This window comes from Homalodisca vitripennis, chromosome 8, assembly GCF_021130785.1.
Source record: "Homalodisca vitripennis isolate AUS2020 chromosome 8, UT_GWSS_2.1, whole genome shotgun sequence".
NCBI lineage: Eukaryota > Metazoa > Arthropoda > Insecta > Hemiptera > Cicadellidae > Homalodisca > Homalodisca vitripennis.
In genome coordinates, this window is record NC_060214.1 from 101,939,850 (window position 1) to 101,958,032 (window position 18,183).

The 18,183-nt window shown below is 31.7% G+C and overlaps 2 protein-coding genes across 2 annotated transcripts in view; one reads left to right on the forward strand and one right to left on the reverse strand.

Annotated features, from left to right (window-relative positions):
- Positions 1–6,373: 6,373 nt before the first annotated feature.
- Positions 6,374–15,059, forward strand: LOC124367800 (sulfotransferase 1C4). Its single transcript, XM_046824922.1, has 7 exons — positions 6,374–6,603; positions 7,691–7,790; positions 8,334–8,532; positions 10,966–11,092; positions 12,220–12,314; positions 12,422–12,608; positions 14,353–15,059. Exons 1-7 carry the CDS (start codon positions 6,384–6,386, stop codon positions 14,469–14,471), a joined length of 1,047 nt encoding a protein of 348 aa, XP_046680878.1. The 5' UTR covers positions 6,374–6,383; the 3' UTR covers positions 14,472–15,059.
- LOC124367799 (GTPase Era, mitochondrial) overlaps positions 12,341–18,183 on the reverse strand; it is a 30,492-nt gene continuing 24,649 nt past the window's right edge. Inside the window, exons 6-7 of the mRNA XM_046824921.1 lie at positions 16,981–17,144; positions 12,341–12,610 (exon numbers count right to left, since the gene is read on the reverse strand). Of these exons, the coding sequence (XP_046680877.1) occupies positions 16,981–17,144 (164 nt within the window). The 3' untranslated portion in view covers positions 12,341–12,610. The remainder of the gene's footprint in view (positions 12,611–16,980; positions 17,145–18,183) is intronic.

The following is an 18,183-nucleotide window of genomic DNA, read 5'->3' on the forward strand; positions in this document are numbered from 1 at the left end:
TTATAATGATGATGTGCAAATTAGTAAAAAAAGTCCCTGCATTCACAGGTTTTGCATTTGCTACTAGATTTACATTAAATTTCTGTAATGTACAACAACAAATTAAAAAAGTTCTAAACAGTTAAAGAATTTAGACCTACTTGCAAACTTCCAGAAAAATCATATCAAATACATTTATTTTATGATTTAAGTATGATTTTTATCATATTTTCTTCTGTAAATTTTGAACGAGAATATTTGTGAAAATATGATTTGTAACAATGTTTCTGATGAGCTATTAGTAACAAAAGCGTCACCAAGATCGGTTTAAGAGAATTTTGATTTCTTTGCTAAAAACACAGTTTTAAGTATAAAATTATAAAAACATTGAAATATACTACTACAAAATTGGATATACATAAATTTTTTTCAAAATTGAACCATTCATGTGATCTCTGGCAGTCTACAAATGGAACGGCCTTGTTCACAAACTATTTTCATTTCAATGTAACTTAAAATGGATAATTTGACAACAATTTTAGAATAAGAAAATTAACTGAAATGGAAGCTTTATTTGTTTGTTTACTTATTTTATAATCTATATTTAATCTGTTACTTATTTTATATTTTTTATATAATATGGTTTATATACAAAATATTTATTAGCTAACTATGGTTATATGTGTTCATTTTTTATTCGTTTACCTGTTAAAAATTACATATATGTAAGGTCATCTAATTTCATAACTAAATTGCAGTGTCATTCAATCTAAAAATGTAATTTCACCAACATTTTTGTTTAATAATTTATTGTTTGACTGTTATTTATAGCATGTATATCTGTGTTAATCTGTTACATTCCTGTTTATTATTTCATGTTATTTTCATTTAAATCGCTTATTTACTAAATATTTTTATATTCATTACATATTTATTAATTGTTGAATTTTGCATATATTTCTTCTTGACTTTATACAACTAGTTTAATTAATTTCATAAGTTATATTATCTATATATTAATAAATTAATCACACATCCAAGAATTCTTTTCTTCAATTAGTTACTTCCTTATAATCTTAAGGTTTGCATCCATATCTGTTCCTAAGTTCACAAGCTCAATATAACAGTAAATAATTCAGAAAGAGATAACTTATAACATTCAAGCCACCATGATGTTATGATTATAATTAGTTTTAATAATTTTATCTTCGTGCATATTCTTTTTAATTTATCTTTAAGTGTATTAATAATGTTAAGAGATTCCCTCTCAATTAGCTGTAAGCTATAAGAAAATGTGTTTTGTGTATTAATATGCAAATTTGGTTTGCACCATCATAAATGGTTTTCTGTACTATGTGCACATGAGAAGTAAAAGGATATCATTTAAGCTCCTTTATAATATGTTGTCTTACACTAACAATCATTATTTTTTGTACAAGGTACGTTTAGTGGCGTTCTTTACTAATAAATATGAGGATATGTTATATTTAACTAAACTCGTACTATTTCTACCCTAAATAAATTTGACAGCATTTTGAAAAGTTTTATTTTAAATGAAAAGTACACAGACTGAATGTCCCTATCCTTAAATGGCTCTCAACTACTGTTATACCAGTGTAACGAAAGAAAACTAGAGGAAAAAAATGTTATTGTCTGGTCTATTGAAGGTAACCTATATGGGCCCCTCGGACGTTTGGTAAACCAATCTTCATAGACTGAACTTTCACCCACTATAAAACATGCTAACTTCCTCTTCGCTTGCTTTCTCCTGAAGAGTCCTTCAGCCAGTCCACATCAGGTACTAGACATCTTTTACTTTCTATTTACATAACAAAAGGTCCGAATTCGAACAATATTTTGAGGCATTTGTATTAGTGATGACTGTTATTAAAGGATTTATTGTTCAATAAATATTCCATTGTTAAAACATATTATTAAAATAGTGCAATATATTTATTCATGCTACACTGAATTGCATAGCAATCACTAAATATATATAAAAAAAAACAAAAAAATTAAAATGTCCACATTTAAGTTATGATAGTACATAACTATCATAGTTTTATTACAACTATCATATCCAACTAGATATACAACTATCATATCCAAAGTTTTATTTAAGTTATGATAGTAAGTACATGGGGGTTATTTTATTGGTTTACTAATTTTGTTCTTAAATGAATATTTTAATTTAATATCATATAACTTGTTATGACCATTTTTTATACTCCTCGAGTACTATATTATTGCCAAGGCAGCTTCAATTATATTGTTTCATATTTTGTGTCTTACAAAATTTATTCTACTTCGGAAAAGTATTTTCATGACTAGCTGTCATGGTAAGTAATCAGAAGTAGACTTAAGTAGATGCATTACTTTTGAATGTTAATTGGTACAACGCTTTTGCTGTGATGACTTTATAAAGACTGACAGGTACATATATTTAAAAAAAGTTTTGAATGTCTGTAAGTTTAAAACTGTTTAGATATCTATAAGAATAAGAATGTTTTATTGCTTCAAATAACATTATACAATTTCTATATTAAACGTCAATGTTTGTTGTACACCAAGTCTTAATACCTATGCTACTAAATAGATATAAGCTTAGTAGTTATCATTTAGAACTTGAAACATTACTTCTTCTCTGGTGGATCCAGTACTGATTTTCAGAGGACACTGCCTTGGTTTTATCATTATCTTTTCTGTAGCAGGTGATTTTTCAGTTTAATACAAAGAAAAATAAAATGTTTGGAAAGAAATTTAGGCATACTGAAGTGAGTTTAGTTCATTAGGGTAAGATATGGCTTTATTTTTATGGTTACAATATGAGTTGATTTAGTTATTTTTCACAAAGATGTCTCTTTAAAAAATCTTGGGAAGGGGTCATGGTCCCTATAGCTCCTCTACTGTCTCTAAATATGGTCACAACATAGTTCAAAAATATTTGAAAATGTACGAGCCCATTATTTTATATCATTATGTAGAGGAACATTAGAGACTTATCTACTAATGTTGCACAGTACTGTCTCAGAACTCAACAATAATATTCAGAAGTGTGATAATCAAACAATTAACGGCTTAGCTCAAAATGATGGGCACAGATACTTATAAAAGTTTCTTGGTTTTGAGATATCAAAATGTTTTTGAAAATCACAAGAACACTACAGTGATATATATATATATATATATATATATATATATATATATATATATATATATATATATATATGAGATGAGCACTCTCATCTTCTTTAAACACCAAACACTTCAATTTAACGAATGTAGAAGAACACCTGATGCTGTCATTTTCTCACATCATGAAGCATTGGAAGAGGAAACCCGAATCAACAAGCCTCTGGTGGAGGGGGCAAAGCACCTGGCTCAAGAAATATATATCGCTACCTCAGTGCAAACAGTGGGACATCTGAGATTTTTAGTGTTTTGAGGTTATGATAGGTTTTGATTCTATTGGAGATGTAGATTTCAGTGCTATAGTGGGTTTCCCAAGATATCTAACAATTAAAGCAATATAAAAGATATCCTGATGGAACACTTAGTTGTTTTTTCCATTATACTATAGTGAAAAAACAGTGGGATATCTGAGTTGTCCCAGTGTTGCTCTTTTATTCCTTTGTTTCTGTCTTCAGTGCACTGAAGTTGTCCCAATATTACACCAGCTGTTTTTGTGTTGAAATAAGGTTAAGATCATACTGTTTTAGTTTATTCTTGTGATAAAAGTGTTTTCTTCCAGAACATTAAAAATAATTAATAATTCCAAAAAGTTGGCTGATATTTAAGAAACAAAAGTTCAGACTTGTGAAAGGTAAATGCTTTTGACCTTGTAAATTATAGGAGTATCATGTACTGACAAATGCATTTTAAAGCGTAATTTGAAATGTTTCAAATGCAAGTAGCAAGACAATCTTTGATAAATTTTACAATCTGCGTGACATTACAAGAAAAAGAGACTACATATCAAAACTCATTTCTTTTTCCAGTAACAATAATGAGCGACCACTTACAGCTCGTAAACGCAACGCATCGTTTTATTTATCTTGAGATAGATGGTAGAAGAGAGCGAGTTTGTAAATTAATGTTTAAATCTACATTTGCTACTTCTAACAATTTTATATCTACTGTCATGAAAAAGAGTGATGTTAATGGTTTTACTGGGGGAGACCCAAGAGGAAAGCATGGGAAACAGAAAAGAAAACTGAAGATGCATTAGTAAATTCAGTAATGGGGAAACACATAAATCATTTCCCACGGATTGAATCCCATTACTGTAGGGCAAGAACTAATAAGGAATACTTGGAAGGTGGGTTAAACTTATCAATGATGTATAGGATGTATGAAGAAGAAAAAACAAGACTAAAGGTTTGAACTACGTAAATAAATATTTGTATGAATCAATTTTCAATACCAAGTTTAATATAAGTTTTTTTTAAGCCAAAGAAGGATTTATGTTTAAAATGCGAGGAGTACAAACTCTTGAACGATGAAGAAAAAATAGAAAAGGAAGATCATCTGAAAAAGCACAGAGAAGAAGTTTCACTTTTGAGAATGGAGAAATAAAAGGATAAGGAAAAATGTGCTAGTGACAAAAAACCTGATGTTAGCCAGTGTATGATTTAGAGGCAGTATTCCAGTTACCATAGGGTAAAGCATCACTATTTTATTACAATTCTAAATTGAATGCTTTTAATTTTACAATAGCTGACATTTCTAAATAAGGATACTTCACAAAGAAAAGGTTATTGTTATTTATAGAACGAAGGTATTGCAACCGAGGTATTAGAAGAAATTGCAAGCTGCGTTTGTGAATTGATTAAGGAACACTGTAAGGACAAGAAGAATTTAATATTTTACAGTGATAACACTGTACACAAAATAAGAACAAGTATGTCTTTGCCATGTACCTATTTTGCATTCATTCAAACCATGCATATTGAAAGTATTAACGTAAATACCTAATATTCGGTCATACGGAAAATGAAGCAAACAGTATTCATTCCTGCATTGAAAGAGAAAAACAAAGAATTTTTGAAAAAGTGGTCCCATTTATATTCCTAGTGAAATATCTATGCTTATTAGGACCTCCAAAAAGTCAGGGGAACCGTATAATGTAAAAGAAATAGAAACTCTAGACTTCTACGATTGGAAAGAAGCTTTCAGAAGACATGGGCAAAATTTTTTTCTATAAACAAGGATGATGAGAAATGTATATGGAACGATGTAAAGATAGTAAAAGTGAGAAAAGAAAATAAATATTCATTGATTTACAAGATGTCTTATAAAGACGAACATTTCATAAGAAATTGACACAAGAAAAAAATCTAAAAAGAGTGCAAAGGAGTTAGTTTTTAAGAAAAGCTTATAGCGAAGCACCTCTTATTTCAGATAATAAGAAAAAGGATCTATTATCATTGTGTTCAGCAAAAGTTAAATCCTAAAGCACATCACCAATTTTATTGTAATTTACAAAGCTCAACAAAGGTAATTTCAATAGCCCAGGACAGCAGTGATGAAGATGATTAAAACAATGTTTTCTTGATAAATTTAATACTTTTTTAAAGCTGTATGTACAAAAGTTCTAAAAACGTAAATAAAAAAATTATTAAAATACATTGTTTTATTTCATCATTATTTATTATCATTAAAAATAATTATTCTAAATAATAGTGTAAATATTATACTTGAGACAAGGATTTGGAAAAGTATGATTTATTAGTGCTACAGTGGGACATCCATGCCAGGTCTTATTTTATATTTTTTTATGTCCGTAATTGAGGTACTAATTACAAGTAACTGTTGCCAAAACTGTTTAAAGATGTATCAGATGACACTTTGGTAATTTTTTTAGTTTCAATTAGGCAAATGTTTAAGGAGTAAACTGCTATCATCTAACATGAAAAAACTTTGATCGCTGATTCCCCGAAAGTAGGGTCTTTTGGTACATGTCCCACTGTTGCTCTGAGGTAGCGATATAGTTCATTAACTGCTGTAATAAAAATTAAGATTTCTAATTGTTCTCTTATATAAATTAATAAAATATTAATAAATCAGGTGCAGTAAAAAACAACTTATTTCCATCACTATTTTCTAGTAATACTAAAAATAATTTCATGTATATATATAACGAATCTTTGTACTAATTTAAAATTTTAGTTTAAGTGGTTGTAAAAATTGGAAGGATTTCAAAGATACATAATGCTGGTGTACTATACAGTAGAATAATGTGGGTTAACAACGATATTATTATTAATAAGATTAATTATATATATTTTGTAATTACTTAAAATTGTACATTGATGCAATATGCAACGGCACATCATTTTGCAGTATAGTGGCAGGATTATCCGATGTTGACTGGACTTTGTAAATAACAGTAACGATCTGGAACTATGGGGGATGATCACTCTGCCATGCCGCTGGAGATTACTCCTGTTGAAGAGGAGCTGAATCGTCAGCTGCTGTCGGATTTCACAGGGGAGAGAACAGGATTCCTGAGGGTTGGACCTCAAGGGTACTTCTTGCCTAGCAAATACGCAAGGCAAGCCCACCATCTGTACAACTTCCAACCTCGGCCCGATGACGTTTGGGTGGCCACATTCCCCCGATCAGGTCAGATCTGGATCTGTTTTTGATCTTGTATTCAAATACATTACATTTATGAAATAGTAAAATGTATACGTCTATATGAAAATCATCATCCTACTACTTTAAAATGTTACAATTTTGTTGTTTTAAGACTCATTTTCTTTATTTTTTCATGGAGATAACATATTTCAAAAAAATTATCTTAATAGATTAAACAAGTACACCATGATAGAGATGTGCTAGGCCGTTCTGGAACTGGAACCGTTCCGACTGGAACGCTACAGACTCGGAACTAGTTCCGTGAGATAGTTCTAGTTCCATGCGTTCCGTTCCAACAGGTTATCTACTTATTTAAGTTTCTGATCGATTTTGTTGTGGTACAATATAATACTGCGTTCCAATATTTAATACCAAATTAAAACAATTAATTTAAAATTGAAGAAATATATTTATTGCTAAAAAGAGCTTTAGACTATAGTTGTGTAAAAATTACATTTGGTAAAGTTCATTCGTTCAGTCTACGGACACTTATAAAAGTTATACATGAATTATTAATTAACGTATAAATTAATAATGCTTTGAATATACCAATAACAATAATTAGATACAGGTTGCCACATTAAAATATTGTGGTTGCCTGGAATCCAGAGTGTATTTACAAGCCTAGTCATTCCGCTTAACAGATCCAGAACACCCGGAACCAGGATTTGGCACGTCTAATAAACCATTCCGACGGAACATGGAGTTCCGTGCATAACAGAGCCAGAATGCCCGGAACTTCTGGGCACGTAACCTGTTTCGACATAACATGGAGTTCTGAAGAAGTGAACTGTTCCAAGTCTGTTCCGGTTCTAGAACGTCCCGATGGAACTGTTCCAGTTCTTTTGGCACATCTCTACACCATGGTATCAGTTGATGACTCGGGGCAGGCAGGTTGTAGGGCTGCCCAAGCCAGTTGTGTTAGTTTATATGAATGGTAAAGGGCCAGTAATTTCTTCAGAGCCTATGAATCTCTGGATAGAAGAATTTGAATAGGCCTTCCCAAATTCAAATACTGAATACACTAAAGAGCTTATTAAACATAAATATTAACACCTACTCAATATTCCAGGAACAACCTGGACCCAGGAGCTTGTGTGGTTGATTGCAAACAATCTGGATTTTGAAACTGCCGGAAAAGTCCCACAAACTGAACGATTTCCATTTTTCGAGTAAGTATTATCAAAAAGTTATGTTGCCAATTAAGTGCTACTAGATGAATATTTTTCTTATTGATTTTCCTCAATAAGCTGATTAGTGATTTAAATTATTTCGTCTTTAACAGTTTTGGAACATAAATAGGTAATTTTTGGGAAAATATGATAAAAAATATATTATCACTTCATTATCCACGGAAAAACGTCCTAATAAAAAGAGATTCTCTGTCTCACAACAAACTAAATGTATCTCACTATCCTTGTTCTGTAAGCTGACCAAACATGTCTGAATGTATACCTTAAATCATATTCCAGTATTTTGTTCTTCTGACTTCAACTTTCTTCTGTACATGAAGTGCTAGATTAAAAAGCAAATGGTTTGAAAGTTACAACCCGAAAAATGTACAGAGTGTGAAACTATGTTAATACATTGTTTAAGATGTGTTTTCTTTCATATCAAAATAGAACTTGCTTAACAAAACTTTCTTTACTAACAAATACCTACTTTTCTCCACACATCTTGTTCACAGAGTATTTGAGTGCTCGTTATACTTGTAGATTCAGTCTGTTCCTGCATGATGAGACCAAGGAAGAGTTTATCAAGGAGAACGAATCAGACCCCAAGAAAGTCGAGCTGGTGGAACAACTCAGCAAGCCTGGCTATCAGATACTCAATGAGATGACAACGCGAAGATTCATAAAAACACATTTACCTTTCAGTCTTTTGCCCAAGACTCTACTTGAAGTAGGCTGTAAGGTAAGAAGTCTTTCTTCCTATACCACAAGCTTTTTGAATTCCATCTATCCATCTTAACAAAGGTGGCCATACCAAAGTATAAAATAGGGGGAAATTAGACAGCGGTGTCACAAAACAATCTTTGCTTAGTTTGGCCATAAGTTTTACTTAAATAGCATCCTGCTAGGATATGGTTCATCCAACTATTCGGAAAACAAACTTAACTACTGACAAAAAGTACATAAGGTTGCCTAGAAATCAAGTCAGGGAGACTTCTGTAACCTGCTATTTTTTGAGGTCAAGAACTTATCCTCGATGGCATCCTGACATGATAACTACATACATCACCATCAAACTCATTCTTGCCTAAACAGAAATGAAATTTCTAGTAAAATCTAAAGTCTAATCAATTTGTCCTCAATATATCCACCTGAGGACTGGACTACTCTAATGTTCAGTGAACACTTATTAACTATATGTATAAAGATCATTCAATAAGTAACAAGACAAATCACTACTGCTCAAAAACGGTTTACTCAATCAGTACAAAACTTGGTTACTTTTCAACACAGTCCCCAGCTATACTTATACATTTGTAATTTAACAAGGGGTCCAAACAGAAGGAAGTCTAATGGGGGTTGTCTGTGAAGTCAGAGCTGTAGGGGGGATGTGGACAGATCTCCCACCCCAGTTTATGAAGCTTTACTTTCATCAGCTGTGCCGTATGTGGATGGATGCTTGCCTTCAGTCAAAAGCCCATGGTATTTCGTTCGAATGGCAGGGAAGGTCATATCTTGTTTACCAGCATGTCACTGTGGTACTGACTGTTGATTGTTCTTAGGCCTTCAAGAATATTGCATTAAATTGGCCCCTGAAAATCCCAGAATACTGTAAGCATGGCTTTACGGGCAGATGGCTGTGTCCTGAATTCTTTGCGAGTGGGAGATGTCATATGCTTCCACTCAAGACTCTCGTTTTGACTCTGGTTCACAGTGATGAATCTATGTTTCTTCACACGTTACCATTCTTTTCAAAAAAACCTTCTACTTAAGTCGAATTATCCATTTTTCAACTGCTGACTGATTTGAAGCCGGGTTTCTTTGAGCATCCATGAGTTGTCTGGGCACAAATCTCACAACTTGTACTGCAGCTTGTTAATAATTTTATGGACCGTTCCAACACTTATTTTTACAATTATCAGTTAAACAGTGATACGCTTACTGTCCCGAATTAACTCGTCAGTCCAAGATTAGAGATAGGAAGTCCCAACTTCAACTGGTTGTCCACTCCATTGCTCGTCAAAAACTTTTGTAAAGTCATTTTGAAATTGTTCTACCCATTTGTAAACATTCTATCGATTCAAATAATTGTCTCCATAAACTTTTAACATTCTTTCGTGGACTTTACAACCTTTCTCACCTTCCACGACTAAAAATCTGGTCACGGCACTCATATGGATAAATTCAGTTTCCGTTTTTGAGTAGTAGTAATTTGTCGTATTACTTATGAAATGACCCTTGTATAATCATTGAACTCGTTTTAGCTATGATCCATAGGATTAGACAAAATATTAGTGAAAGTATTAATTCAGGAGGATATCTTGACAACAATCGAGTTATGGATACAACACTACAAATACAGTATTTACACAATGTATTGGTAACCAATGAGCTGTTAATAATAGTATATAGTATACCAACTAAATTCTATTGATATTTAGTGACAAAATTAAAATTGTATTGTAGAAGTATCATACCTGCATTTGATTTCATTTTTTTCGAAACAATAGTTAAAAAAATTATATAGAATTTAAGTTAATAACTGCTAAATTATTTTTTAACCTGAAATATCTTTGGCTAATCATTGTTTTTAGTATTATGTGTTATTGTAAATTTCTCGTAGGTACAAAAATTAATATATATTATTTAATTTTAAAAATTTAACAAGTTTTCAAAAATAAACAAGGTTTGGCTTATTTTGGAAAAATAATTACAAAAACTAAAAAATTTTCAAAATGAGAAACTTGAAACGTGAAAAAAACATATATCCTGCAATAATAATTTATTTAATCTTAGTTCACAGACCATCGCTTGTACAATTAAATTCTTGAAATGTTTCAATCTTGTTGTGGAAACAGTCTTCAGTTAATGTATGTTACAACAAAACTGGCAATAATACTAATTGGTCTGTACAGTTCATTTGAAAGAAGGTGGAGCTTTATTGTGATTTGTTAAGCTTACCCAACCAACGAACTATAAGTCGGTTAAGCTTCTGCCAATCACAATAAAGCAATTATTAGCAGTTTTGGTTTAACATCTTTTGACTGAACATAGCTTTCTAAAATTATTTTGTGTCACTATTGCTGCCATGGTAACTCCATGGTCCTCACAAAACGGTCTAGTAGATGTCACCTCTACCATAATCTGCTCACTTTAATACCATACTTTTTCACAGGTGGTCTATGTCGCTAGGAACCCCAAGGATGTGGCTGTCTCCTTCTACCATCTCAACAGGCTCATCCGCACCCAGGGCTACAAAGGGGACTTTTCCAAATATTGGGACTACTTTGAACGCAATTTGAGTTAGTACACAAGAAAACCGTAAAGCATGACTCGAATATCGAGATTATACTCTTGTAATGATTTAACTATAAACTTACAAAAACTTGATGGTGATAAAATACTTTGAACAGAATCTAAACAAAAAAAGAAAAGGCAATTAATATAATATTGTATTGTAAGTGGCAGGAATACAAAACAAGGTTTTAAAGGAACAGTTAGAAAGTAGGAAAACAACACAGAAGAATATTCATGTTTTTATGTGATGATAAAGAAGATGCTTTCAATGAAATAGCTCTTCAAATAGAAGCCCATAATGTTTGAGCAATATTTTTAGAGGAGTTTTAGACCAGAGAAGTGAAAACAGCTTGGATAAATACCAGGATATGTTTCATTGCAGATTAACATTATAGATTTCACATCAAAATTTCTGAAAAACCTACCAATTTCTTGCCAAAGCACTCCTTACTACAATATAAAATTTCAAGTTTTGCTACAATAGTTTTAAACTACCTAATCCAATATTTGCCACAAGTGAATTGTTAAACTTTCAAAACCAGTGGTGTAACTATGGGTTGATGAGGAAGATAAAAACTCACCAAGACCCTTAAAAATTAAACAGGTATTTGTATAACAACTATCCAACTTATACAGAAGTTAAATGGTGTAATTTAAATTAAGCCTATCTCATTTATTTAGATAAATATATATATATATATATATATATATATATATATATATATATATAAATCTGATTGAAGAGCACACCACATGGGGAGGGGGTGTAGAATATATATATGGTGGTGTGCTCTTCAATCAGATTTATCCCCTCCAAAGCAAAGTCCTAGATGCGCCACTACCCCAACCTGAATATCTGATAAGAAAATCACAATTATATACTTTTTAAACAGCAGGCCTAGTAATTTGCATACTTTTGAGATTATTTAAATTAAACATTTCCTTACTGATTGATATACTCCTCTAAAGTTTAAATCCTTAAGGGCATGGACAGTTTAATCTTGGGACAAACATAGAGGTGAATCTATTTATCGTTAAATTTATTAAATAGATGTAGGATTAATAATATTTTTAGTTAATCTTAACAAATTTGTCTTTTTCCAAAACCACATGTTCGCCTTTTCTTTTACAGATCCTTGGACTCCTTATTGGTCCCATGTCAATGAGGGATGGAAACTGAAATCACATCCAAACGTACTTTTCCTCTTCTATGAGGAGATGAACAAGGTAAACTTATTTTTAGACTAAACCTATAAAAATATGACATGATTTATTTACAAAATATTGGTAACCAACTATACAATTGCCAAATACAAGAGTCGATAACGTTTTAGGACATTAAGAGCACAATCAACCAAGTGTCTGAGTTTCTCCTGGGATCCAGACTGTCAGAGAAGGACACAGACAGGCTGGCCAACTATCTGGACATTACCAACTTTCGCAGCAACCCCGCTGTCAACTACCAACCACTGAGGGAGGCTGGTATCCTAGTTGAGGGTGAACAAGGCTTCATCCGCAAAGGTCTGAAAAAAATTAAAAGAAAACTTTTATTTAATTTCAAGGTTCAATTCAGGAATTTCAGGCTTTAACCACAACTTATTGTTAAACATTCTACTAGCAGATACCAACGGTTTCACACATTTTATTTTGCAAAACAGGGACACCAATGGCGCTGTGTAGTGGGTACAAACAGTTATCGCAAGATAACCGGATCAAGCAACGTCGAGCATGGCTGCTGCTTGGATGGGTGAAAAGCTTCTACACATAACATGACATACATACAGTATAACTGACTTTAACATGAATAATATCAAACATTAAATATCACCTGTTTAAATGTGTATATGATTATTATACTTATTATTCTTGACTTTAAAAGGTGATTTGAAAAAATTTACTACTTGCTGATTACACCAAGTCCATAAATATAATGGATAAGAGTTTTCAAGACCAGTAGGGTGTAGCCCAGAGAGATTTTCAAAATAGGAATAGGCCTAGATGTTAACCAGGGACCCTAAGAATGTCTATGTAAAATTTCAGTACAAACGTTTGAGTAGTTTTTATGTGTTTGAGTAACAAACACACAGACAGACACTATTAGATTTGTATATAATAGTATAGATTTATTTTTAAACTTGTGATTTAATCAGGTCAGTGTTGTTAATTCTTTTCCCAAAAAATATTTTCTTAAACTTTCTCTTTTTCTGTATACATGATGAACAAAGAGACACAATTTTACTTAGTAAACATGCCTAGTTACCATTTCTTTCATCTTGTATGTTACAAAAATTTTGTGATGGTAAAAGATCAAATTTTGGTTTTTAGTGGAACTCCAAATTACTACAAAGTTTACTTCTCTTATAAAATCTCTGATTAAAAATAGCATTTAAATAAATCACGATATTTTAGCTAAAAAAATAACATTTTTTAACTAAATGTGTTATTTTAAGGCTCTAATGACTTTTACTATACTTTCATGAATGATTAGTTAACACACCTTTAAATGGTTAAATGGGACAGACCATATTTGCGTACATTTATCTATTAATACAGCCTTGGATGTCTACCCAACATAAAATTCAGTATTAACCCCTTAGGACTCTATGGTAAGTCTAGAATCATGTGAAATACTACAGTATTATGTAAAGAGAAAAGGGAGTGTAATTTTTTTGACCCTATTTCTCTACCTCTTCTTAGTTTTTAATGAACAAATCACCAGCAAACACCAAATACTCAAAGACCTGTAACTAGTAATGGGTCTGGTTCTTTCATTTTTATGATACTGAATTTAAAAACATTACCATTTCTGGTTATGGTATTGATTTGAGAGAAGGAATTGATGAGTACTGTTGAACTATTTATTAACCTTACAGGACCTTATTGAAATTGTGTTGTTGTCCATCTGTACGTAAATATGATAAAAGCTTGATAGAAAGGTCTTAAAGACTTTAAAAAAACATGGTACAAGAGTGTCTCTTGTTCAAAGGAAGATTACCTCTGATTTTGGAGTCCAAAGGTCAAAGGGCAGTCAATGTGTCAGTCTGTTCATCTATGTGACAACTCTTGATGGAAAGATTCTTGAAATTTGAAACTTTATACATGGATCCTCTTGGTCCAGACAAGAATCCTTTTGATTTTTAAAAGCTATGCCATGGCTCCATTTTATAAACAAATAAGTAACGTATGAAAGAAATTTATCATTGGGGAAATTGAATCTTCTCTAGATTTATGTTAAATTGTGTCTGTGAGCTCTGTAATGTTTCAGGAAAGAATGGAGGCTGGGTTGAAGAGTTCACTCCTGAGTTGAACAAACGAGCTGACAAGTGGATTCACGAAAACCTGAGGCAAACGGATCTGCGATTTCCTGGAATGTGTGATGTTTAATACCCTTGAATTTAACGAGCTGACAAGTGGATTCACGAAAACCTGAGGCAAACGGATCTGCGATTTCCTGGAATGTGTGATGTTTAATACCCTTGAATTTAACGAGCTGACAAGTGGATTCACGAAAACCTGAGGCAAACGGATCTGCGATTTCCTGGAATGTGTGATGTTTAAATACCCTTGAATTTAACGAGCTGACAAGTGGATTCACGAAAACCTGAGACAAACGGATCTGCGATTTCCTGGAATGTGTGATGTTTAATACCCTTGAATTTAACGAGCTGACAAGTGGATTCACGAAAACCTGAGGCAAACGGATCTGCGATTTCCTGGAATGTGTGATGTTTAATACCCTTGAATTTAACGAGCTGACAAGTGGATTCACGAAAACCTGAGGCAAACGGATCTGCGATTTCCTGGAATGTGTGATGTTTAAATATCCTTGAATTTACAGCCTAGAAACCAAATCACCACTATGAGCATAAACAATATGAACAAACAAGAACTTATCAAACTGAATCATGAGTGTTAACTATCAACTATATTAACACATTGCATGCGGCGCGATCACCAGTGACCACCACAGTACTGGTGTGTGGCGGTCGCCAGTGACCTGCACTGTGCCGCATGCAATGTGTTAAAAGAAATATTTCATTGACATTAAAACACCATGTTCAGCTCCTTCAGATTTTTTTGCAACATGTTTTGTAAAATATTTGAAACACTCATCATGAAAATTCCAAAGTATAAAATTGAATAAGGCTGATGTACAAGACCTAGAAAATGAAGTACTGAAACATATTTTTTTACAAGTCTTCATGAAAAGTAATATATAACAGAAGAGGCATAAGTATTTATATAAAAATATACAAGAACAAACAACATATATGATGATATGGTGATAACAATGGTTTACTCGCAGGATGAGTAAATATAAAAATAACCGATTTACAGGTAAGAAAACTACAGGTAATTTTTTAAGCAAAGACAGCAAATAATTTCTGATTGCAATATTTTTTAATGTTTATTTACGTACAAAACAGTAAAGACATATAAGTAAGTACCTTTTTTATATAAGTTGAAAATGTTTGGGTGAATCCAAATGTTGCCTAAGTATTCGTCTCGACGGACGAAAACAAACAAACAATGTAAGTTGCCAGCTGTGTTGTAAATGAGCTTATGTACATTTCAGTGGAAAATAATGTTACTAACAATATAAACAACAAATTACGTAATGTGTGATTATGACTTAAAATTAGGATTGTGTACTATGCTAAAATGAAAACTATGGTCTTTTTCAATGTCATCAATGTTGTGTTTCTCATAATACTGATATTTGGCAAACTTTTGAACTATTTTGCATTTTGTGTATACATAATTAAAAACTTTTAATAAATACCAATTCATGATAATCACTCTAACAGTTTATACTTCTTAATAGTGCGATTTGACGGTAAAAACACAATTTCCAAAACTGTAGTGAAATAAACAGGATTTTTAAAGAGTGTGGATTGATTGGAGTATGTAACCTTTGATTTTATATACAAGGTGACTTTTCCCTCCTAGGCAGAGTGTAAAAAAGTCCGGCACAGGCTTGATAATTCCTGAATGATTACAGGTAAAGCAATAAAACTTTGTATACCATTACTGCACCAATAAATCTACTTTTTGAAGTAACTACCATTTTCTTTTCATGTCTACATTAAAAAATATTTCATAAGTCCAGTATTCATTTACTAAGTTTAATTTTCACACCTTGAGCCAATACAAGAATAGTAAACCATCTAGAACAGGACCTACATTATAAATGTTTCAAACTTTAAAACAGCCAAATTTTTTTAAGAGTGTACCCTTTGAGGTCAGATTTACAGCATTGTACTCTACTTTAATTTGATGTACTACTCGAACTATGCTCTCATTTATGATTTCCTTCTGACTCCTTACGGGCCATCCCCTGACATGACAAAAATATGATAGTTACTTCAAAAACTACATTTATAGGTGCAGTAATGATGTACCAAGTTTTATTGCTTTACCTGTAATCGTTCGGGAATCATCAAGCCTGTGCCGAACTTTTTTACACCCCATTGGGAAGCCTTTGAGGGAAAAGTCATAAAAAGATAGCTTGATGACTTATATTATTTTGTGATGTTAAACTATTACAATGCACAATTGTTATTTAGATGCGTCTTTATACTCTATGACATATTTTTAGTGTGTCTAAAAATGCAAATAAGTTTTTTCACACAAAGATGTGCCAATGTTCTTTATTCCTCAGGATAAACTGGTCAGTTACAATGTATGTTAAGAATTTTTTTTAACTTAACTAAAGTAATAACTTAAGTAATATATTTGAATAGAGAAGTTTTTAATTTTTTAATTTAGTGGATGTTCTCTGTTAACTAATAATGATCGATTTGTAGCATGCCAGACTCTAAAATGTGAATATGTGATTAACATCCCACATTGAGACACATCGCTTAAAACTCAATCAACATATCATCCTTACCTATTTCTCAACTGTTTGCAGCACAAGTTTGAGCACCACTTGGGTCATGAATGTGTTTCTCAACTCTGCTTCAGACTCTTGGGCGATTGTTCGGATTTTTCTCATGATCAACTTCTCGATCCTCGTACTGGGACAGGTTATCAGAACCACTGCCATGATTGTTTCTGTTTGTATATAAAAAAATTAATAACAAGTTTCACATTTCTCTGATATGGAGATTTTAAAGAACAAAGATTCCTATGAATAGCTGTGAAGACTTTAAGCTTCTATATACATCCATACAATGCTTCTGGTGATCTTTTTTATACCTATAAATTAAAATATAAGGTACAATTTTGTAATTGATCACATTGCAGCATACCAAGTATCAACAATAAAACTTAAGAACTTTGAAAAATTATACTAGTGATATTAGACCTAAAAACAAATTCCAAATAGTATAATTATAGTTCTACTTATTAAAAATATGTTAGTATATTTATAGGAAATTTTATTTACTTTTGGGAAAGATAAAGAGCTGTGCTTTGGTTTGGCACACGTTGCATTAAATAGCAAACTTAGTTTAGCCAGGTATTCTTTGGGTATACTAGTTAGAATAACATCTTTGGAAGTTGGTATAGCTGTGTATTATGCCCATGTATACTCGATGTTGAGTTATGGAATTAATTTTTGGGGGTAATTGTTAGATGTGCAAAAACTCGTTATTAGTCAAAAATCAATTATTAGAACAATAAATCATTGCAATTTAAGAGCAACATTTAAATTGTTATTAAAAAATGTAACATCCTTACTTTGCCATGTATATATTTTTGAAATGCTTAAACCAGTACATAAGAATCCTGATAAATTTGAAAATTACAAATTTAATCATAGATATTACACCAGAAATTGAAATTTGTTTCAATATTTTTTTAGTTGGCACATAAACTAAAAAAATTTGAAACTAACCCTCTTTATCTGGGTTTTAAATTGTATGATAATATTCCACAGTCGTATAAAAAACTTCCCTTATACAAATTTACTAAAATTAAAAGAAGTACTTTGTAAAAAAAACATGTTTATGACGTAAACGAATAATAAACAAACATATCTTTAACAAATGTATTTTATGGTTTTCAGCCTTGGATTTAATCAACGTGTTTAATGTTTAATAATATTTTTATGTTTTATAATGTTTCTATATCAATAAAATATGTATCAAAA